Below are 21,014 nucleotides of genomic sequence, written 5' to 3'. Positions count from 1 at the left end.
GTATATACCCTAAAATAAATTTCACAAGCTTGACAAGCTTAAGAGCTCCCCTGGTCTCATAAAGCGTTTCACTTTTGGTTTTGAGAATTCAATTTTAAAGAAAAGGGTGGCTTTTTTTTTTTTTATACTCCTAAAAGAATAAAGCCTGTATCCTTACAACTTTTACCATCTTCTTGCCTTAATTATCGGATTTTGGAAGTGGGAGAAGGAGGACATCCTTGAAGGGAAATTTGTCTCATATAAATGTCAAATGCTGTAATTGCATATGATCCATGGTTTTTTCATCACAACATTCACCTCAAAAGGCAAGTTAAAACAGATCATTTGTCACTGCTTAACAGATATGAACAAAGCTCCTTTAGGAGCTATTCTGATACTTCCGTTGTGGAAAACCCGATTACATTTTAAAATAGTAAAAATAACAGAAAAATAAGGCAGAATGGGATGTGTTTTCATTTCCTTTAGAGCAGCTAAAGAAAAGATAACCAGGATAGGGAATAGCCCAGGATGAAACTCAAAATCTCAGGTTCACACCTAAACAATTTGAATTGCCTTTTCCTGCTTCCATGAGGATACAGCAAACACAAAGAACAACATTCCAGATGTTTGGTAAAGGAGCAGTTTGGGATGTTGGATGGTGGTTTTGGTGCAGGGCTATGCATTCAAGAATTCATATTCTGCTGTGACTTCTCCTTTACATTGATTTTTCCCATCATAAAGGAGGGCTGTGGTGCTGCTTGAGAAATTTAGAGCTGTTGGAGTTTTATGAGACTCTTCCATGTAACATCGAGAGGTCAAACACATAAAAGGTTTATAAGGTCAGTCTAACCCATTCCATGGCCTGTGCAGGATTATGAGGAAACCCTAATAGAGAAATTAATTCATATTGGCTTGGATGGGAAATCAGTCATGTGGGTTGGAAACTGGCTGAAAGATAGTAAACGAGGAATCATGATAAATGATAATGTAACAAGTTTATGGAAGGTATCTTGCAGGGTATCTGGAGAATTTGTGTTAGGTCTGGTCTCATCTAACATCTCTATTAATTATCAGGAAATGGAATTGAATTGCACAGAAGTGAAGTTCACAGATAATATTAAGCAAGAAGGACATGTCAGCAGCAGCTGAGTCACAGAATTTACACAGACAGATCCAGAGCAGTTAGAAAACTGAGCAGAAAATAATACAATTTTCTGAAGAGCTCTGTTTGCATTCTGGTGCCTAAAGGGCAACACAGACTCCTCCCTTGGAACTGATTCATGTTAGCTGAGTTCTGCCAATCTCAAAGTGAAGGTGCAGCACTTAAATGACATGACCAAGGTCAAAGACAAAGTTGAAGTTGAAGTTGGAGTTTTGCAACCCCCAGAGAAAAGGCACTTACTTTTACCTCTGACTCTGACACTGCTTTGCAAGTAGGGACATTTCAGTACTCGATGTTCTCCTTCCTCCTTCACCTTCTTGCAGATTAAGCTCAGCAGGACACACACAGCTCCCTGTATAGAGCTTGAACAGTGCTTTGGAGGCTGCAGAGGATGTGTGAAATTGTCAGGGAAGCCTTGATGGAATTTTGCTTCTCTTTGTTCCTTTTGTTCTGTTCCTTTCTAGAATGAAACAAGTCCTCTTCTGGAGTTTTGTGCTGACTGTGGATTTTTGATGGGTGATTTGATTTGGATTTGGATGATTTGTAAAAGTCCTTTTGCCATGTTGTGCATTGTTTGATTGTTCCCTAGCACTTCAAATTTGAAAATCCTCATACCCCTAATGTCATAAAATTGGTCCATTTTGTCCCTGTTGAATTTTGTCATTTCTTAATTGTATTCTGGTTGTGCCAGGGGAAAATTATGGTAGCAGACAGTCCTAAAACTTAGTTGAACAGGATACTTATGAAATATTCAGCTGGATCATATCCTATTTCTTGTCCAACTTGAGCATGATTGCAGAACGATTGTCCAGGAAATGGCTGGTGATGTTTGTGAAAATAATTGTGGGGTCAGGCCATTTCTTCTCCTCTTTTTGTCCACAACATCAGGGCCTTTGCTGCAGTGGATGGGACCTGGTCTGGTCTTCAGAGTCAGGCTGGGACCCTTCCAATGAGGGTCTGTGGTGGAGCAATTTGTGGGTGCTCATGCAGAGAGTCACGATAACAACACATCTCTTTCCTCTAATATGAGCCCTTTCCTATTCAGCATCTAATCTAAAGTGGGCCCAGTGTGCAAACAGAGGATAGAAGGGTGAATCTGCAGGAGTAATTAATTGCAGTTTTTCTAAACATCTACATTAGGACAGGAGAAACTCACCATTCAAAGACATTATGGACCAGAGAAATAATATTCATATTATGCATTAACCTTTCAGATGGTGAAAATTAGGTGATGTGAATGAATGCCACTATACTTTTATTTCAAATCACCCAAAAAAAAAAAATTCCATGAAATTTCTGTAAGTATGAGGATATGCTAAATCTTCTAGAGATCTTAACAGAAGAGACTCATGTCAGATGAAGATTTTCCAAAAATCCTAGGGAATAATCAGTGTTTGCACTGACATGAGAAAAAAACCTACTAGAATAATTTCACAGGGAAAATCCAGGCTGCTTCTCAAGTCCATTGCAACTTTTTCTCACCCCAAATCTCTGGCAGGGCTTTGAAAAACTCTTTTTGGAAATTATTATTAGACAGTTGCAAAAGAACTAAAATACATTAATCTGAATAAGGAATTAGCTCCCACTGAAGGAACTGGAATTAAATGCCATCCTCATCCAAAATAGATTGCCAGATATTGGCAGTTTATTGCAGCAGGGAGACAGAGATTTTGCAGAGTGCTCAGAAGACAAATGCTGAAATTCCATCATCTGGAAGTGCTTTACCATCTGATTACTCTTTGGCTTACACTATCAGAATTTTTCCCTAAATATTTGCTTGAAATCCAAAGGTGGCTAGATACCACAAGGTCCCACCATCTGCAACATTTTTGTTTTATAATTAAAAGTCCAATCTTTCCTGTTCTGCCAGAACCAAAACTTTCCAAATAGACTATACTAATATAAAATTGAAAAATCACTTTGTACAGCAGGTGATTTTGAAAAACCTTTTTTGTTTTTTAACACCTATGGCATTACAGTAATTGTAAAATATATATTTGGGGAGAAAAGCTTTGATGTATTGTAAGGAAACATCTGAAATAAGTTGAAAAGATGGTTGTTAATACTAATATTATTTACAGAGAATTTCTGCATTTCTCCAGAAGTGCTTATACACAGTAATTAAATATTAATCTCACTTTGTATCTTGTGCTCATTCTTCAGCAGCACTACATTAACTTATACATCTAGGAACAGACATAACATAACTTCAAGCATTTTATGAAGGTACATAAACTTGGCTTTGGGGTATTGTAGGCTTTAGGAGGACTAAAATCCCTAAGAATGAAAATCAGTCCATTTAAGATAAAAATTGCCCTCCAGAGGTGCCCTGTTTTCCTGTAGCAGCCAGTGAAGTAGTCCTGACATTTTCACAGTAGTCCTGACATTCCCAACCTGGTGCCTTGGTTAGACAGCCTGGATCAGGATCTCAGAGCCTCAATTGGGGCTTCTCATGCTTTGTTCTGGCTGAAGAGGCACATCCAAATCAGAAACTCTCCTTGAAGATGATCGAGATTGTGTATCCCGAGTAAGGACAAATACTCAGCTGTGAAATACAGCCACCTTCAGGTATGGCACAGCTGATATCACCACCAGACCGGGGGGTCTGAGCAGAGAAAATTAAAGAAACCTTTTGTCAGATGGCAGTAAGGAGGGAATGAGGGGATTAAATATTTGTTTTTTCATTTTTTATTTGTTTGGTTTTTTTTCTTTTTCCCTTCCTGTTCAGTTTGCATAAGCCTGGATTATTTCCCCAATCCATTTCACCACACACCACATGGGCAGCTGTTCCCATGCTTGGCAGGGAAGAGATGCAAGCTTAGGACAGAGAGGAAAGGGACCAGCATCACCAGCTCTCACTGAGAAATACAGCTACTAAAGAAAGTCCAGCACCAGAATGGGAGGATTTGTGGAGCATGGGCAGCTTCTCCAGCTGTGTTTGCACAGCAGGGTCCTGGGCCCTGCCGAACCTCACTGGTGACCAATGATTATGGTCTGAACTGAGACCTCAGCATATGCTGGACTTTCTCTGTGTCATCCCAGTCCTCCACAGCACAGAGGCTGCATTGAGATAATTTTCTAGGCATGCAGACCTTGCTCAGTGGCACCCCCTGCAATCTCTAGGTGAAGGGTTTGGGATGATGTAAAATTTCCTGATTGTCTCACGCTGTTGTGTAACACTGGTATACCACTGCAATGTGCCCTGTGCTGAGACAGTGCAAGACACCCTCTCCCACAGAGTATGACTGAGAAAATACAGAAATCCAACCCTCCTAGTGTTGGTGAACTTCCAGTGTAAGAGCTCTGCAGTGATGAGAGCCAATGGGAAGCCCAAAGTGGAGAATCATAGAATTATTTAGGTTGGAAAGAACATCAGGTCCAACAACTAACCCAACACTGCCAAGTCCACCATTACATGTCCCCAGACACCACATCTACATGTTTTTGAACAATTTCACATTGATGCCATGGCATGATGTGGTATTACCTGCCATGATGCCACGGACTTTCCTTTTTTAAATGGGATAAAATTAAAGAAGACCTGTTAGAGGATTGCACATGACAACACCTTCATCTCTATGGGCTACTAAGAACACAAGATTTTACCAAGAAGGGAACACATTCCAAGGTGATCTTGAGCTAGAATTTAAAAATATAAAAGCTACCTGCTGATGTTCAAATGTGGGTGTCAAAAACCTCTATGAATGTACTGAATTCAAAAGTACCCTGGGTGGGAGTTAGCAGAACCCCAGCTTTAGTTAGATTTTAATGCATAAACACAGACCTATTTAAATGCCTCATTCCCACTTCCCCTTCCCAGATCCTTGTCCAGCACCATGAAAAAAAAAGAATGAAAAAGAATAAAAAAGGAAAGCATCTGAAAGTAGACATTTTTTTGGCTCTTGCCAGCTAACAAATGGCCAAACTCATTAAAACCCAGTGTGTGCTGGAGAGAAGGGAGGGATGCTTCATGGTAGAGAAATTGCTGCACAATGCCAAATTTGAGAATAATAAAAAAAGAGGGGAAACTGATTAATTATCTCTTAGAAAAGAGGAATTTTCAGCTAGAAGTGTTAAGTGTCCTCAACTGTATCTGCTTTGTGCAGTGCCTTGTTATATCTTACTGAGCATTGTGAGAGTAGAAGTCCCTGCTAGGACTTGGATAAGAGCACAGCAGCATCTTGTATTCAAAGGCTGGGCTTAACTAATCCAGTTACCTGTAAATTAACCTCAAAAATATTCTAGCCTCAAAATCTTGCCACATCACACTTGGCTCTGTCTGATTCTCAGTTACTTCTTTTCTTCCTGCCTTTGATAGAACATTTTTGCAGTGTTTCAGTACTTTGGCTGCTAGTCCCTGGAGAAAAGAGGATGAGCAGAGACAGATAAAATTAAAGAGATGTTTGCCAACATAAAACATAATTTAAAAAGAAAAAAAGCACCCTTTTCTGTGTCATTATTGAAACTTCAGATTGTAAAAGCTTAAATGATTCCTGTGGATCTGCTTTACTGCTCACTTTTTATTCTCTGCTGTTTGTTTTTTAACATTTCCTTTAAATGAAGTAATAAAACCAGGCAAATCCAATCCCTTTCACTTTCTGGCAGATTTTCTTCCTATTTCTTCTGCGTATTGGACTGCAAGTGGTGTAAGGAAAGCAATTAGAAGAGGCACACAGTGGAATGCTCTCAAAGCAAGAGGGCCCACAAATCTGTCAGTGAAAATCTGTATCCTCTCTTTAGAATCTCCTGTCAGGGACAGTCACTGGATCCCATTCTCATCCCCCCAAATCTCTTTAGCTTGGGTTTATGGAGTATGGGATGAAGTTTTTCAAGCAGTTTTTGTCTTTTTTTTTTTTTTTTGCTGATATGGAAAGAAGACAAGAAAGAAGGTTTTCTATATTTCTGGTGTATTCTGCTGTCTTTTTATTTAGTAATTAGGGTCTTGTTTAACCTGTATCTCCATGGACCTCAAGAAATCTTAAGATTAAATATTCCCAAGAGATAGAAATAATTTGGGTTGTCCTGTTTACTCCATTTGGAGAAATGCAAGACCCTCTTGAGATAACAAAACTGTTGAATTTCACTGGGGTACAAAGATAGCTTCAATTCATTAATTCATTTGCTTTTGTTGCTAACATAATTCAAATCACTGCATTTATGAGAAGAATTCATCTATTTAAAAAATAGAACAGTTCTATTCTTCCTCCTCCTTCCAAGCAGGTAATTTCATTTCCTTTTTTGTTGAAAAGCTGGAAAATCAACAATACTCTGAGACTCCCAAATGCATCTTCCATCTGTATTGTGGAAGACACTGTCTTGGTGCATCATAGTTTAGAAATGGACAGAGAGTGAAAATTGGGCTAGATGGACCACTGGTCTGCACTGAAAAAACACTTCTTATTTTTTTAACACTCGTAATTTTCTTCCTTTCCTTTGAACATTTTTAATATTGCACTTAAGCTGTGGAGGAAATTTGAATTCATATAGAGTATTTATTGATTAAAAGTACACATGATATAGATTCATAGAGACTGCCAAACATGAGAGACAGTAAATGCATTCTCACTGACATTCTTGCATATGTCAGTGAGAGTGTTTATATACAGCGTTAACTGTGTATATCCAAATATTGGTGCTTTATGCAATTCCCTCGAGGCATTGCTGTCAATGATTCATTCCTGTGTTTGCACAAGCAAAATCTTTTGAGATGAAGAGTAGCTGTGGGCAAGACCACAGAAACCAGCACCTTTTTCTTTTTTTAATTGTATCTGGGCAGTTTTCATGCCTTAACAACTGGCAGAGGTTTGAATGTTTTCTCAGTTTGCATAGGTGGACAGTCACAGCTCTACCAAGCAATGCAGGAGCTTGGATTTCCCCCACTTGGCATCTCCTTGAAAAAGTTCTGATCTGCACTGGCTACTTTCATCATCATACTTCATCCTGAAGGATTTAGGGGCCAGATGCAGCCTTACCTTTGCCCTGGTAAAGAACAGGCTGTGAAAAGCAGAGGCTGGTCCCCAGGTTCTGCCTTGAGGGCTTGTGATCCTGGGCAGGGCAGAGCAGAAACTCCAAGGTCAGTAAATGGTGAGGGGGGAGCAGGAGCTCTGTGCCTGCTGGAAACAAGAGGACAGTCATGTTTTAATACCTGACCTGGTAGATTTACACACCCAGGGTAACCTGCAACTTCAGAGGTCCTGCTGACACTGATCTCCTGTGAAAGGTGAACTTGTGTCACCTACAAACCTTTCTGAGTCACCCACCTTCCTCCTGAGTGAGCCATCCCAGTGTCCCCAGGTTGCTGGGCATCCAAAGAAAGCTGTGCCCTTCACCCCTGCACCCATCTCATGGGGCTGGGATGCTGACACCAGCTCACCTGCCTGAACACTCCGTGCCAAAGCTGTTTCACTGCTGTGCCTGTGTCCTGCTCCTGATGGAGGGCAGAGAAGAAAAAGGCAGAGAGACCAGATGTAGCCCAAAATTATCCCCCAGTGCTTGCAGTTCTCTTTGTGCTGTTGGTGACACCCCCATCTTCCAGCACCCTTCCCACCTAGGGAGATGAAAGATCACAGCCCACGTGGGTATTGCTCATCAGCTTCAAGGACACCACTGTGTCCTTGGGTGCACAGGTGCTGTTCAGGACAGCTGGGGACTAAGCTCTGCTGGGCACTTAATCTCTTCCTCTTTTCCAAAAGGAGCTGGGATGGGATATGAGATGGACTGAATGGGAATCTGACCTTGTGGGTGAAGGGATCAGCTGGGCAACAAAGAGCTTGAAGACAGACAAAGAATGAAGGGGGTTTGGAAAGGATGTAAGAATGAAATATAGTCTAGGAGGGAAGTGGAGTGAAACTGGTATAGGAGGGAGAGAGCTTATCTTGTATTTTCTTTTCAGAGGGATGTGCAAGGGAAGCAGAAGGTGAAGTTAGAACCTTTTTTCCTTCCCTTCTGTCCTTCCCCTGCCTTGACAGCCATTGAGGCTGATGGGACACAGGGACAGCTTGGCCAAAGAGATGGTGGATGCCCCATCCCTGGAAACATTCATGTCCGGGTTGGATGTGGCTGAGCAACCTGGTCTAGATGAAGATGTTCCTGCTCATTGCAGGGGGTTGGACCAGGTGACCTTCAAAGGTCCCTTCCAAACCTGACCACACTATGATTCTCAAAAAACCTGACAGGGTAACACTGAAGGAGCAAAGTGAGGAGCACCACTCAGAAACAGCCTGTACACTGCCAGAAGCTCCTCCAAAGAGAAAAGCTCTCTAACAGCAGTCACACTTTGCTATTGCACCCTTATGAATTCTTCCACAATTTGATTTACTTGTAGGGCCATTCTCTTATTCTCTGTTATTAACACTACAATATATGTCTCTTGAAACACTTTTCATCTGTTCTTGCTTCTTTTATCAAAAACTAGAAACCGAAAGCTGTTAAGGGTAGGGGTACAGGCCCAGAGTCATTAGAAAGAGGTGTCAAATGTTTCTGGCTCCCTTTTGGGTGCTCTGTGTACTTCTCTTTTTCACTTAAAAATCACCCTGGAAGCCCGTGATTTCCCTGGGAAGGGGCTGAAGGGCTGTGGGTTTGTTAACCAGCAGTACACGTCTGTGAAGGGGCCAGCGTGAGCCAGGAATGACAAGGCAGGTCAGGGATTTTTTAGCATAATAAAATCTGGGGTCAAGTCTCAAGAAATCTTATGCCTCTGCTTTAAGGGGAGAGAGACAGGCAACTGCAGAGAACAAATCTGCTTCTGACCTGTACCTCAGGATGGAGTAGATCATCCTTTAGATGTGCCTGACTCTTCACAATGACTATAAACCAAATTTTCTTGGCCACCTGGTGAGCTGAGCTTCATCATTGCTGAGTAGCCAGAAATAAATGAATTCTTCTTTATTGCAGCAGAGAGTTAGACAATTATTTCCTGGATAACTTCTCATGCCACTTTCATACAATTCATTTTTGGTGTGTGAACAGATCCCTAGGCCATGCTCTGTCCCTGTTCCCAGCAAGACAAGGTGCAGCTCTACCTCAAATGTGCTGCCCTCAGTGTTCACCTGCTCTGGATGCTCCCTCCATCCTTCATCACTACAGAACAGCTGCACAGCAAACAGTGAAGGAGCACCTACACAGCTGCAAGGGCAGGAAAAGTCCTACATAAAACATGTGGGAAAATGCTGACATGAATCAGCATTATGTGCTCTGCTCTGGAAAGGAATGCTGCAAGAATTTTTGGTAATGGGTGGCTGCGCAACAGGGATCAACTGGTACAAGGTCTCCACACATAACTGTACTAGGGACAGGGACAGAAAAATCAGTCTGATTGAAGAGAAAAAAAAAATCTTCCTCCAAATTTTACAGTGAGGCCGAAAGGGACATGAGCAGCCCAATATGTTAAACCCTAAATGAAAGGGGATTTAAATCTTTTATTACTTTTTTTACCTTGAAAACTGGCAGCTGGCTGAAAAGCAACTTGCTTCATCCCAGCTTCTGTGGTTTTTAGCATAATACTTTCTGTGACCTACAGTAGAGTAGGAATGTCCTTATCAGAGGGAGAAACAACTGCATTGATTTCATTAGGATGTTTATCACACAATGTATTTCAGCAGACATTCCTGGTTGCCCTCTGTCAAACACTTTCAGCTTTTAAGATAAAATAGCATGCAAGTAGGATGGCATGCTTTATCCTAACATTTCTATAATGTAGCTTGATAATGATCTATCACTGATGAAAGGAAGCAGTTAAAGAAAAATAAAAATAGAGATAAGTTTGCTGGCTAAGGTCCTGTAGGTGTACTTGAATGAGAGTGATCAAGCAGTGATCAGGGAACAAGGGCTCCTTTCCTTGTTGCCAGGGGTCTGAAAAGAGTTTTAAAACCCTCACCAGCCCAACCTCTGCTGAGCAAGGTGCTAAGGAGGTAGAAGCCACATCCTCTCAAAAATAGCTCAAACCCTCCCTTTTTCCTGTGAGAGGAAAGCCAGAGGAGGCTGATGCCATTCGGAGCAGAGATGAATGATGGAATAATTTATATTCAAAAAGACCTCTAAGATCACCAAGTCCAGCAATTGAGTTGCCACTGCCAGGCCCAGCACTAAACCCCATCCCTCAGTGCCAACACCCACAGCTGGCCCTCCCTGCCATTCTCTGCACTGACTACAGCCCCTTTCTTCCTGACTTAGAGTGATTTTGGACAAAGAAAACCCCCCAGCAGAGGGCAAGGCCCTGCCGAGGGCTGGTGCTGCAGTGACCACAAGGCCCCCCCAGTGGGAGCTGGGCCTGCAGCAGCTGCACTGAAAATATAATGGAAACAACAAGAAAAAAAAGGCCACAGGTAATTTTAGTAGTGAGAGAGTATTTCTAGTGTCCCTCTGGGCTGCGTGCTGAGAGGATCTGTGCCTACTACTATTATCACTAGCAGAAGACATTTAGCTCAGTAGGAGCAGCTGGTTTCCTTTAACCTGAGAGGCCCTCAGCTCTGGAGCAAGCCAAACTTCCCATGCCACTTACATATCTTCTTAGGAAATTAAGGGTTCAAGCATCATTTAAAGATAAGTTTCCATCCTGAAACATAGCAGGGGTTTATTCTGTACCCATTCATTCACAATTAGTGAATCTTGCTGCTGAAAAAACAAGGAGTTTGGATTTTCAACCACAAGCAAGGTCAGGTCTGCATTGACACAGGTGGCAAAGTCCATCATGCTGGGGGGAAAGGAAGGTGAAGCTGTTTATGCCTGTCATCTTGGTTCTCATTCTCCTCCCTTTCAGAGCCTAAATACATCAAATGCCTTTGAGGCAACTAGAAAAAGAGGAGGAAGAACACAAAAACCAATTTAATAATGTCCATTGAAGCAAAGAATTTTGCTTGGCCCCTGTTTTAGATGAAATATCACATGCCCCAGCAGGTGATCTATATTTCATTGCATCTTTAAAAATGCTCAGGTCTGGAGAGAATTACCTGCCATGAGAATCTGGAAGAACAGACACTGTTAAGACTTCATTAGATATTTTTAAAAAATTGAAAAAGAGAAGGACACATGCTCAGCTTGGGAATTTGAAACAAGATTCCAACCATGCAAGTGACCTTGCTAAAGTCAATTAGCATCTTCTGTTGTAGATACATGGGTATAAAATCATCTAGGAGCAATAATTATTATTATTACTTATTTTGGGGGTTTGTTTTTCTGTATATAGTATCAAAGAATAGCAACAGATGTAGGTAAAAGTATGAGGGGTTTGTAGTCTGGAACATCAAAATATGTTATGAAATTAAAAATACCAGCATGCAGGCATATGCCAGGAAGGACGTACTAATTAGCAGAAAGCACCTTTTTAATGAAGAACTATGTGGATTCTTATTCAAAACCTGCCTGGCTCTTCAGGTATCACTTACACAAGTCATTTTGGGCACATTTTGTTTCCCAGACCTTAGGCTTAGTTCAGGAATTTAGCCCTTCATGCCTTGTTCTTTCACTCAGTTGGTCCTGGAGGACAACAGAGGATTTGGGGCAGTGAATAATTCCTCTGAAGCTCCCATGAGATTCCAAGAACAGGTAGGTCCCTGTCTTGGACTCTGGGAGGTGCTGAAATTCACGTTAGCAGCACTGGATCTCTATTTTCCTACACATCAGTTGTCATCCATAAAATGGGATGAACAAAAGACTGCTGTCCCCCATATTTCTTCTGCTTTCCTCACTAAGATTGTAACCACTGCAGAGAAGCTGTGGCTGCCCCAACCCTGGACCTGCTCAAGGACAGATTGGACAGGGTCTGTAGCAATCTGGACTAGTGGAAGGTGTCCCTGCCCATGGCAGGGGGCTTGGAAAGATGATTTTTAAGGTCCCTTCCAATCCAAGCTGTTCTTTGATTTTGTTATTCTCCAAGAGCTGTGTCAGAGAAAAGCCCCATTTTCCCAAGTGCTGTGGTGCCACATTCATGTTTAACTGCAGCAAAGGCAAAACCCTTGCTTGGATAGGAAACAATTTGCCTCCAGAAAGAAGGGAACAGACAAAATGTCCTCACAGCAATCCGGTGCCTGTGATTTCCCCGATTCCATCTGAAAGCTTACTCTCTGTTTTGCTGACATATGAGCTGGGTGCCCTATTGTACATCAGTGTAAAAAATAGCTGTTATCTGCTGTTTCACAGGAGATACAGCAGAACATGACTTATTTGTGCCTGCTCTGCTGCCTCCTTTGAAATGTGGCTGTCGCTCGCTGCACCCTTCGCAGGGGAAGGCAGATGGTCATCACAAAGTTTCCCATAACCTTGCCATGCCTGCTGCATAGTGAATCAATGAAACCTGAATTACAGTGCTCTGCCTGGGCTGGGAGCTGTGCTGCTACAGAATCCTGCAGCTCCTGCAAGCCTCTGAATGTCAGCTCTGCCCAGACACTGAGGAAATGGGAAATTTCTCTCCAAAATTTCAAAGCGGTGCCAAGTGGGGATTTTTAGCTGTAAAGTTGCATCCAATGTGAGCCAGGACTGCATTGCTCAAGCCTTAATTACCAGCTTGGAAATGCACTTTTTGTGAATGTTTGAGTGTTAGGTGTGACCTCTCCTTAGAGAGAGTAGTAATAAAAAATCCAAACAGGATTCAAGCATTAAATGCTGAGGATGAGGATTTTTTGGAGTCTGAACAGCAGCAGCTGCCCCTCTGTGATAGCTGTCTCTGCTTATGTGACATTTGCAATGAGGCTCCAGGTGATTTGGGAAGCTGGCACTAGACTGCAGTTCACCTTTTGTGTCAGCTCGTGCCAGGATACCCTTGCCAGAAGCCACTATTTTGGTGGGAATAACAACTGGGAATAGGGAAAAAAATGAACTTCTGAAAAGCACTTTGTCATGTTCCCTGGGCTCTGGCAGGCAAAGCTGGGAACAGTGTGAGCTCCTGCCATGAAAGTAGGCATAGGGAGACATTTCTCAGTGGGAGGATTACCTCCTTTACATACCTGATTGAAGTCAAGGTGAGTACATAAAACATTTTAAACAGTCTCCCAATTTCTGATATTTATTTGCTCTATGAGTCAACATGCTGGAAGACATCTAAATTTTATAAAGCCTCATTTCGCTGATTTTTCCTTAGGCTGGGGGTCATTGCTATGAGCAGGTCTGGTAATTTCAGATGATGACCTGCATGCAGCACAGGTGCTTCTAGAAATGGGTAATGCTGGATGCAATACATGTTAAAGCGTCTCCCCCAAATGGTTCTGGCCTTTTGCAGATGACTGCTTCCATGTGTGCATGTGGAGGGCAGAGCCTCTCCCAAATTCAAGCTTTCAGCTCATTCCAGTATGTGCCTAGGCAAAAGATGTTATCTCATATAAGATAACACTGCTGTAAGATAGTTTAGACAACAATGTCTTGATAATTTTATGTTTTTATTAAATACAAGAGGAATAAATCTGAAAACTTATAATTTATGTTGGGGAGAAAGCAAAATATTTGGTGTGCAAAAGACAATCCCTGGATTTAGAATTTTTGATAAAAGAGATTAGTTGTGCTGGGAAAATTTTATCATTGAGTCTTATTCCTCAGTTTACAACTGAATTTGATCTTCTGAACCAACACACGCTTCCCCTGTCTTGGAAGGGGCACATACAATTTTCCTACAACCAGTGGCTACAGAGAGAGGACCTTTCTCACAGGACTTTTCTTATTAAATCCTTCCAACAATAAAAGAAAAAAAAAACCCAAACCAAATATTTAAATGGAGCCAGATAACTTTACAGAAAAAAAATGCCTGATCTGGTTAACAGGCAGAGGTTGAGTGGACTTGATATGTCCTTTACTGATTGTCATGGAGTTTTATATGTCCTAGCATTTACTGAAATAGGTGAGACCAAAGTAAGGTTTATACTCTTGAAATTAATTAAAAAACCAAATCCTGGTTAAATTTAGGTTTAAGGTTGATTATTTTCTCTGTGCCACTGATATAAATCCATGAAATCTCAAATTAACAATTCAAAAAGTCTAATTTTAATTATATTTTTTTGGAGACAGAATAGCTATTAAACTTTGTGGATGTCTGTATCCTGAGGAATCAGGATTCATTTTCTGTACATTTTCAACTTTTAAAAATAATTTCTGAAGTGTCAAGAAATCAAAAATCATTCAGAAATTATTCTTCATCTCAAACTTTTTGTAGTAATTGGAGATTTGTCATTGTCCAGCAGTTAAATGTGAAGCTCATCCTCTCCCATGGGGTGAGGAGCTTGCATGCAACATTTTGGTCCTGGGTATCTGGGAATCCCTGAGACTGCAATGAATATCTGAGCAGTCACTGAACTGCAGCACAGAAATGCAAATGAGCCTGTAATGAGTAAGACAGAGTTGTGGCAGGGAGCAGGGACAGATCCCAAAGCCCACTGAGATGAATGGCAAGGCTCCCATTGAGTGCAGTGGTGTCTGAGCAGAGCTCTTGGCATGTCTGTGAGAGGAGACTGAGTTTATCTCTGCATCACATCACAAGCACGATAACCACACGCTCATCTTTTCTGCTTTCTCTCCCAGGATGGAAGGAGCAGTTTCATTGGCCACCAGCTTGGAGGGGTAATGGAAGTGCCAAACAGCAAGGACCAGAGAGTCAAATCAGCCAGAGCCATCCAAATCACTTACTACCTCCAAACGTATGGCTCTGTCACCCAGGACCTCATTGGGGAGAAGTGGGAGAGTGAATTCTGTAAACTGATGCACAAGATGCAGCTGGATCACCAGGATCTGCAGCTCTACTCACTAGCATCCTTTAGCCTCTGGAAGGACTTCCACCAGACCAGTCTCTTGGCCAGGGGCAAGATTTTGGTGAGCCTGATGCTGATTCTCCTGACTGCTACCCTCTCGAGCTCCATGAAGGACTGCCTGCGTAGCAAACCTTTCCTGGGACTCCTGGGAGTGCTCACTATCTGTATTTCCAGTGTCACTGCGGCAGGGATATTTTTCATTACTGATGGAAAATATAATTCTACTCTGTTGGGAATCCCTTTCTTCGCTATGGGTAATTATTTATCTTCATAATAATAGGATTAACAGAGTTTAATGACAGAATTGTAAATTACATCCTGGGTTATAAAGTGCAGATTTTACTTTGAGTGAAAGTCTAAGTCATTTTCATCTTTCTAAATTGATCTGTGCCTTGCCAAAAAGAAAAAAAAAAAAAAAAAAAAAAAAAAAGAAAGAAAAATGGAAACAAAACAAAACAGTAGCAACAATAAAAAGCAAATTACTTTCCTGGAATCTCAGCCAACATGAGAGAGGGGCAGTTCTATTGATCTCTGTTACAGAATGAAGGAGAAATTGTTATTGAAAACTAGTCAGCTCAGCAGACAAAATGGATATGTGTTGACCCAACTTTGATGGGAGGCCAGCCAAAAGAGTAAGTTAAACAGGAGGGTACCAAGGAAGGGCAGATTTTAACATCCCTCCCAAGAAGGGCTTTTCTTCGAGCTCTACCTGAAGGGCAGAGTGGGAGAGGTTGGTGTAAGAATAAGATTGATGGACTTTATCTCAGAGAGGAGATTATAGTTGTGGTGTTTGCCAGGCTGTGAGCGCAGAGGCCTGTCAGGATCTGTGGCACATAATCCCTTGGTTTGTGAAATCCCAGATCAGCTGCACAGATTTCCTCTGCATGGCACCCTGACAGGGGAAGGTGTGGAACAAGAACAAATGTAATACCCAGCTCTTTAGGCAGAAGAATTGCTTTCAATCAATTACTTTCTGGTACTGTTTGGTTCCAAGCACTTCCAGTGCATCCATGTGGTTGATGAGCTTGCTGGGAAGTTGCATTGGAAAGGCAGAGGGAAGGTGCCCAGCTCAGCTATGGAGGCAGCGTTGTTTGGTGCCCTCACATCCAAGTTTGTCAGAGTTTTGCCATACCGTGAATCTGAACCCCAGTGATGACTCTGGGCAAAACCTCAGTGGTGGCAGCCCATAACTAAACATTTACATGCTCAATTTCAGATGGCAGAGAATCTTCCCTGTGGCCAGAGCTCTGCATTCTTACAGCTAATTTCTTAAGTGCTGTTCATGCTTCTAGTCCTCAAACCAAGTACTGTGTTATGTAAGAGTCAACTAAATATGCAAAGTCACAAGCCAGAGTCAAGGTTTGAAAAAGGGTCTTATACTTTCCTTAAAACCTCAACCTCCCAAAAGACCATATTTTCTTATCTTCCCCTAAGAAAACTCACATGGGTGAGTTGATTGGCATCCCCAATCCCAACCTCCTATTTAATCTAGCCCCTAATAATACATCTGTGTCACTAAACAAAAGGGCAGAGCTGTGGCCTCATCAGTCCTGCTCTCAGAATCTTTGGAGCAGCTACTTGAGGTGGGAAGGAGTGGAATGGAGGGACTGGTCAAGATTCCAGAAGGGAAAGAGAGGAGTGAGGCAAAAGACCCCAAGGAATTGCAGGTTTTGTTCAGCTTCATTAATAGTGATAAACAAGGCTGTGCCAAACCCTCTAATTCAGTCATCTGCACTGTGGCAGTGGCCCCTGACATGGACTGCCCTGCCTGTGCCAGCTCTTCAGATGTTGTGCTTGGCTCTGTGGTGCCAGAGGAGTTGATGGAAAGAAAGTGCTGAGATGGGGAAATGGAAGAAAGCCAGCAGAGAATGTGCCAGGTTGTGACGGATGGATCCTGACCTGTGCCAGGGGGTGGGTTTAGGAAACAAAGAATGGAGAAAGGGATGAAGTGAAGGGGGGGTCATGCCTGTTATCAGATTTGGGCAACATTTTCCTTGTGTGTCAGGAAGTGCATACCAAAGGAGGAACCAAAAGACACTGCCTTGCTTGTGCAGCAAGTTGAAGTAAAGGTGAAAAAACCCTGAAGTGATGAAAAGCACCTTCCCTAAATTGTGTATTTCTCTGTCGGTGTCTCTTTTTATATGGTTGGAGAGATGGGTAGCACATTCTCTTTGCTTGACAGGTTCCAGACTTGTCACTCCCAAAGGAGCTCCTCAATTTAAACCCTCTCTGCAGCCCCAGGGTGAGACACAGGTCAGAGTGTCTGAAAGCAGAGCACCTCAGTTTCCCACCTTGGTAGTCCATGACTTTGTTTGCTGTCTTAGGAAAAGTAACATTTATAACTTTCTGTTGTGTTTTGCTCTGTCATTCTTGTCACAGCCACTGCCAAGAGCAAAAGGAAAAGAAAAAACAACCTCTCTTGAAGTGAGATGTTTGCAAGGATTGTTTCTATAATATTATATTGAATGCAATTCAGGTTGAAAAAGAAAGCATTTATGTAACTTCTTCAGAAATTTCATTCAGGAGTCTCAGACTGAATTGAAAATATCATTACAGAACAGCTTGCAATGCTTGAGAACTGCTGGTTATAAATATTAGGCAACACTTTTACAGTTTAGTGGAGGAAAAGACAGGCAGAATGTCATACCAAAGTCTAACTGGGTTGTAATCTGCAAAGTACCATGTGCCTTTAGTCCCTTAAGGGACACTGCCACCTAATGAGACCTTGCTCTGCCCAGAATACATCCAGGACCTCACTCACCTGGGCCCTTACTGGGCTGGGTTTTCTGCTGTACTGGCTGTCATGGACTGATCTGAAGACCCCAAGACTGTTGATTCTGTGGGTCAATAACTCACCCTGGCCCACGCTGTACCAGCGTCCCTTGCTGCTGGCACTGCAGAAAGCAAACAGCACATCAAATGGTAATTGAGTGAATATAGAACAAAAGGTGTGCAAGGTGGGGTTTCCCTGAACTGCAAATGCCAGATTTGCAAGTCAAACTTTCAAAGTCAAGTTACTTAGATTAAAAAAAAAAAAAAGCCAGGCAATAACAGTGACAAAGACCCTGCAAGTACAATGCAGAGTACACAGGCAGCATTAATTCTGGCAGCTCCCAACTTTGGAACACTTCAACCTGACATTTGCAAACCATCCATTTGAAGCACATTTGTTTGGTCAAAAATATGCAGTTTCTTCTAGCATTCACTTTTCAAAGGATTAATTTTAATGGAATTTTGTGATATTCTGGGCTTGTCCTTTTCCCTGCAAGGGTGGCAGGATGCTGCCATCTGAATAAGCCTGGATGTTTAGATCCACAATTCCTCTTGCAGTGCAGAGTTTCTGTAGGTTTCAGTAGGTGACAGAAGCCTATTGAAAAGTGGAATGTTTAATATTTTCCTAAATTTAGACTGAGTGACCTCCACCATAAGTATTTATTGTAGTCCTGCTGTGAGGGAATGGTCTGCTGGGATAAAGCACATCTCTGCTCTACTAGGGGAAGAGTGTTAGCTCAGATTGGCTTTTCTTTATCCTTGAAGGTGAAAAATTTCAGTCTTAAGTTAGACATGAGGACAGTGGTGGAAAATCCTGTTTTCCCTGACTCCCTCTTCCCAACCACAGTTTCCTCAGACAGCCTTGGAAGTTTTCTCAGTACAGTGTCTTTCATTGTATTTGTGCAGTCATTCAGGAGAAAATCTTTGGGAAGTTCTCCTGAAAATAATTCTCTGGCTGCCAGGATCGCCTGCAAACAGGAGCAAGGGAGACTGATTTTTAGCTGTTCATACCCCAGGTAAATGGATAAATGTTGTGAGTTAATGCAAAGGTGCTTCTTTAGATTCAGAGCTTCCTTGTTTATTAACTGAATTGGGCCTAAATGTTTTATTTCTCTTTTTTTAGTCAGAATTTAATAAGCTGCATGTGAAATCAGAATATGAGAATGTTCTACTTTGTATTTCTTTTCTGGGACAGATAAAACTTGCAGTTTCTTCTACAACTTTAACATCAGCAGAGCTGTCATGAATGGCTGTGTTTCAGACACAGATAGAGGGTCATATAATTAAGTTTCAGATTTGTTCTAGCCCTGGTTAGATGTTCACATCTGCCTTTTGTGTTTAGATTCATATGCAATTTCAAAGGGGTGTTATGTACGTGACATAATTATGGTTTCCCATGCCTAATCATCACTAATTAATATAACCAGAAGGTTAACTACATAATTGAGATATTATTGCTCCCATGATCTGCTTTTTAATGCACAGGAACCAGACTGATATCATCAGGGAGATAATTATTTAAGTCAGCTGAGGTCCTGACTGTATATTTTTAAATGCAGGTGTACCAGTTACATCATTTTACATTGCAATTATTTTTGGCCAGTCCATGAAGTACTTCATTATATAGATTAGTGGAAATCTTATGATAAAAAACCACCTACAATATAATTATAGTGTAATTATGCTTTTTGTACTGTAAAGTGTGTGTGTTTCTAGAAGTCTGGGTTCACAGTGGATGTGAGAAATATTCCCTGTCATTTGTAAAGCCAGACAATGGAGTCCATGAGATATTTGTGGGAACAGCTGATTGTGGCTGACACTTTAGAGAGCATTAATCTCCCTGAATGCCCTACCACACATTGCAGTATTGCTGCCACTCCTGCCAGTAACCACAGTGCTGGTAGAGAAGTAGCAAAGAGATACACAAGCTTTAAGAACCAATAGGCTGCCTGTGTCCAGCAGTAGCCCCATGCCTGTTTTATGAGCTCAAGATGGATGGCAGTGATTGTACTTTCAGTGCAGAATTCTCTTAAAATTTCCCATTATTCATTCCCCAGAGTTGTTAAAATGGAAGGAGGAATCAAGGCAATAGCAGACAAGACTCCAGGCGGTTATTAGCATTTCAGATAGAAGCCATCTAACCTCTTTCAGATGGCAGTTGTTGAAATAATGACTGGTGATCATCTTTCAGTAAATTTGAGATGTCACAGTATTATATTAGCAGCAGAGTCATGGAAAATTGCGAAAAAAAGTCCTAGTTCAGATGACAAATTTTTTTTTCAAACCTCAGATGACAAATGTGAGAGCCAAAGTACAGGCTGTCACTAGTTTACCTGAACATGAGGTATTACAGTATTCTAACCTTTGCTTCAAGCAATGGACTTTCTGATTACAAATGTGACAGAAACATTTCAAGAGTGACTCAGACTATGGGTTTGTCATTTTGATGCAGCAGTAAAGTAAATCCCATACGAATCTCATGTTGCACCATCGCCTCCTCTCTGGATGAGGAGCAAAAGAACAATCCTTTAGAGAAAAGAGACCTCCTGACATAAATCCCCACCCCTCCATTCCTTAGAAATTCAGTGAATCTGCTGTTTAGATGTAACAGCAGTTCATGTCTCCACTCATTCACCAGATCTTTAAGGGCTTGGAAGTACCTTGTCCTTAATTATAAAATTTCTGGTTCTGACTTTTACAGAGAAAAATGGGAATAACAAAAAAAAAAAAAAAAATAAAATAGGAATAACAAAAAAAAACCCAACCAAAAAAAAAGAGAAAAAAAACCCAAAACCAAACAAAAACAAAAAACCACAGTCAAAATAAATTGCAAGATTTAAAAATGTTTAAGATTACTTATTTGGACGAGCATCTAGCACAAATAATTCATATGAATGGGTTTAAAAATTTGCCATATATGCATATTTGTAAAGTTGATTTCCCTGTAAAATGGTATATTTCCTGTTGCAGCAGGTGGGATTTTTTCATTTCTATGGGAAAGAAATTTCATCCAAGAACAATCTTTCCTGCAATTTGAGTAGAAGAATAAAGCCTTTCTGGGATAATTTGCTGGACTTTCACCATGCCTTGTCCTGCAACTATGTCCTGAAGTGGTGATGGTTAGGGAGAGGCAACTGGACTGGGACTGTCCTTTCCTCAAACACATGAGGGGAGATTATCTCTGAGCCAGTCCTTTGGGCCTTCTCACAGCCAGCAGAAAGGATGCACAAAGCAGCTCATCCAGCCTCAGTCCCAGCAGAAGAGTTTGCAACACCCAATCCAGGTGTCCCAAATGTTCCCCCCTTAATCTCAATTTCCTTTGCAGGCAATAAAGAGAAATAGGAAAGCCCGGAGCTATTTGGAAAATTGCTTAG

General features: G+C 41.6%; 1 protein-coding gene across 2 annotated transcripts in view; it reads left to right on the top strand.

The window, feature by feature from the left end:
- PTCHD4 (patched domain containing 4) overlaps nt 1-21,014 on the top strand; it is a 104,698-nt gene that overhangs the window by 10,343 nt on the left and 73,341 nt on the right. For both annotated transcript variants that reach the window (XM_071439590.1, XM_071439581.1), the window contains exon 2: nt 14,642-15,122. In XM_071439590.1, coding sequence (XP_071295691.1) covers nt 14,642-15,122 — 481 coding nt within the window. The remainder of the gene's footprint in view (nt 1-14,641; nt 15,123-21,014) is intronic.

The sequence above is a fragment of the Agelaius tricolor genome, unplaced genomic scaffold, assembly GCF_023055355.1.
Source record: "Agelaius tricolor isolate 1412-34295 unplaced genomic scaffold, bAgeTri1.0.p SCAF_1, whole genome shotgun sequence".
In the NCBI taxonomy this organism is placed as follows: Eukaryota; Metazoa; Chordata; class Aves; order Passeriformes; family Icteridae; genus Agelaius; species Agelaius tricolor.
The sequence above is the reverse complement of the archived record's forward strand: the minus strand, read 5'-3'. Positions and strand labels throughout refer to the sequence as shown.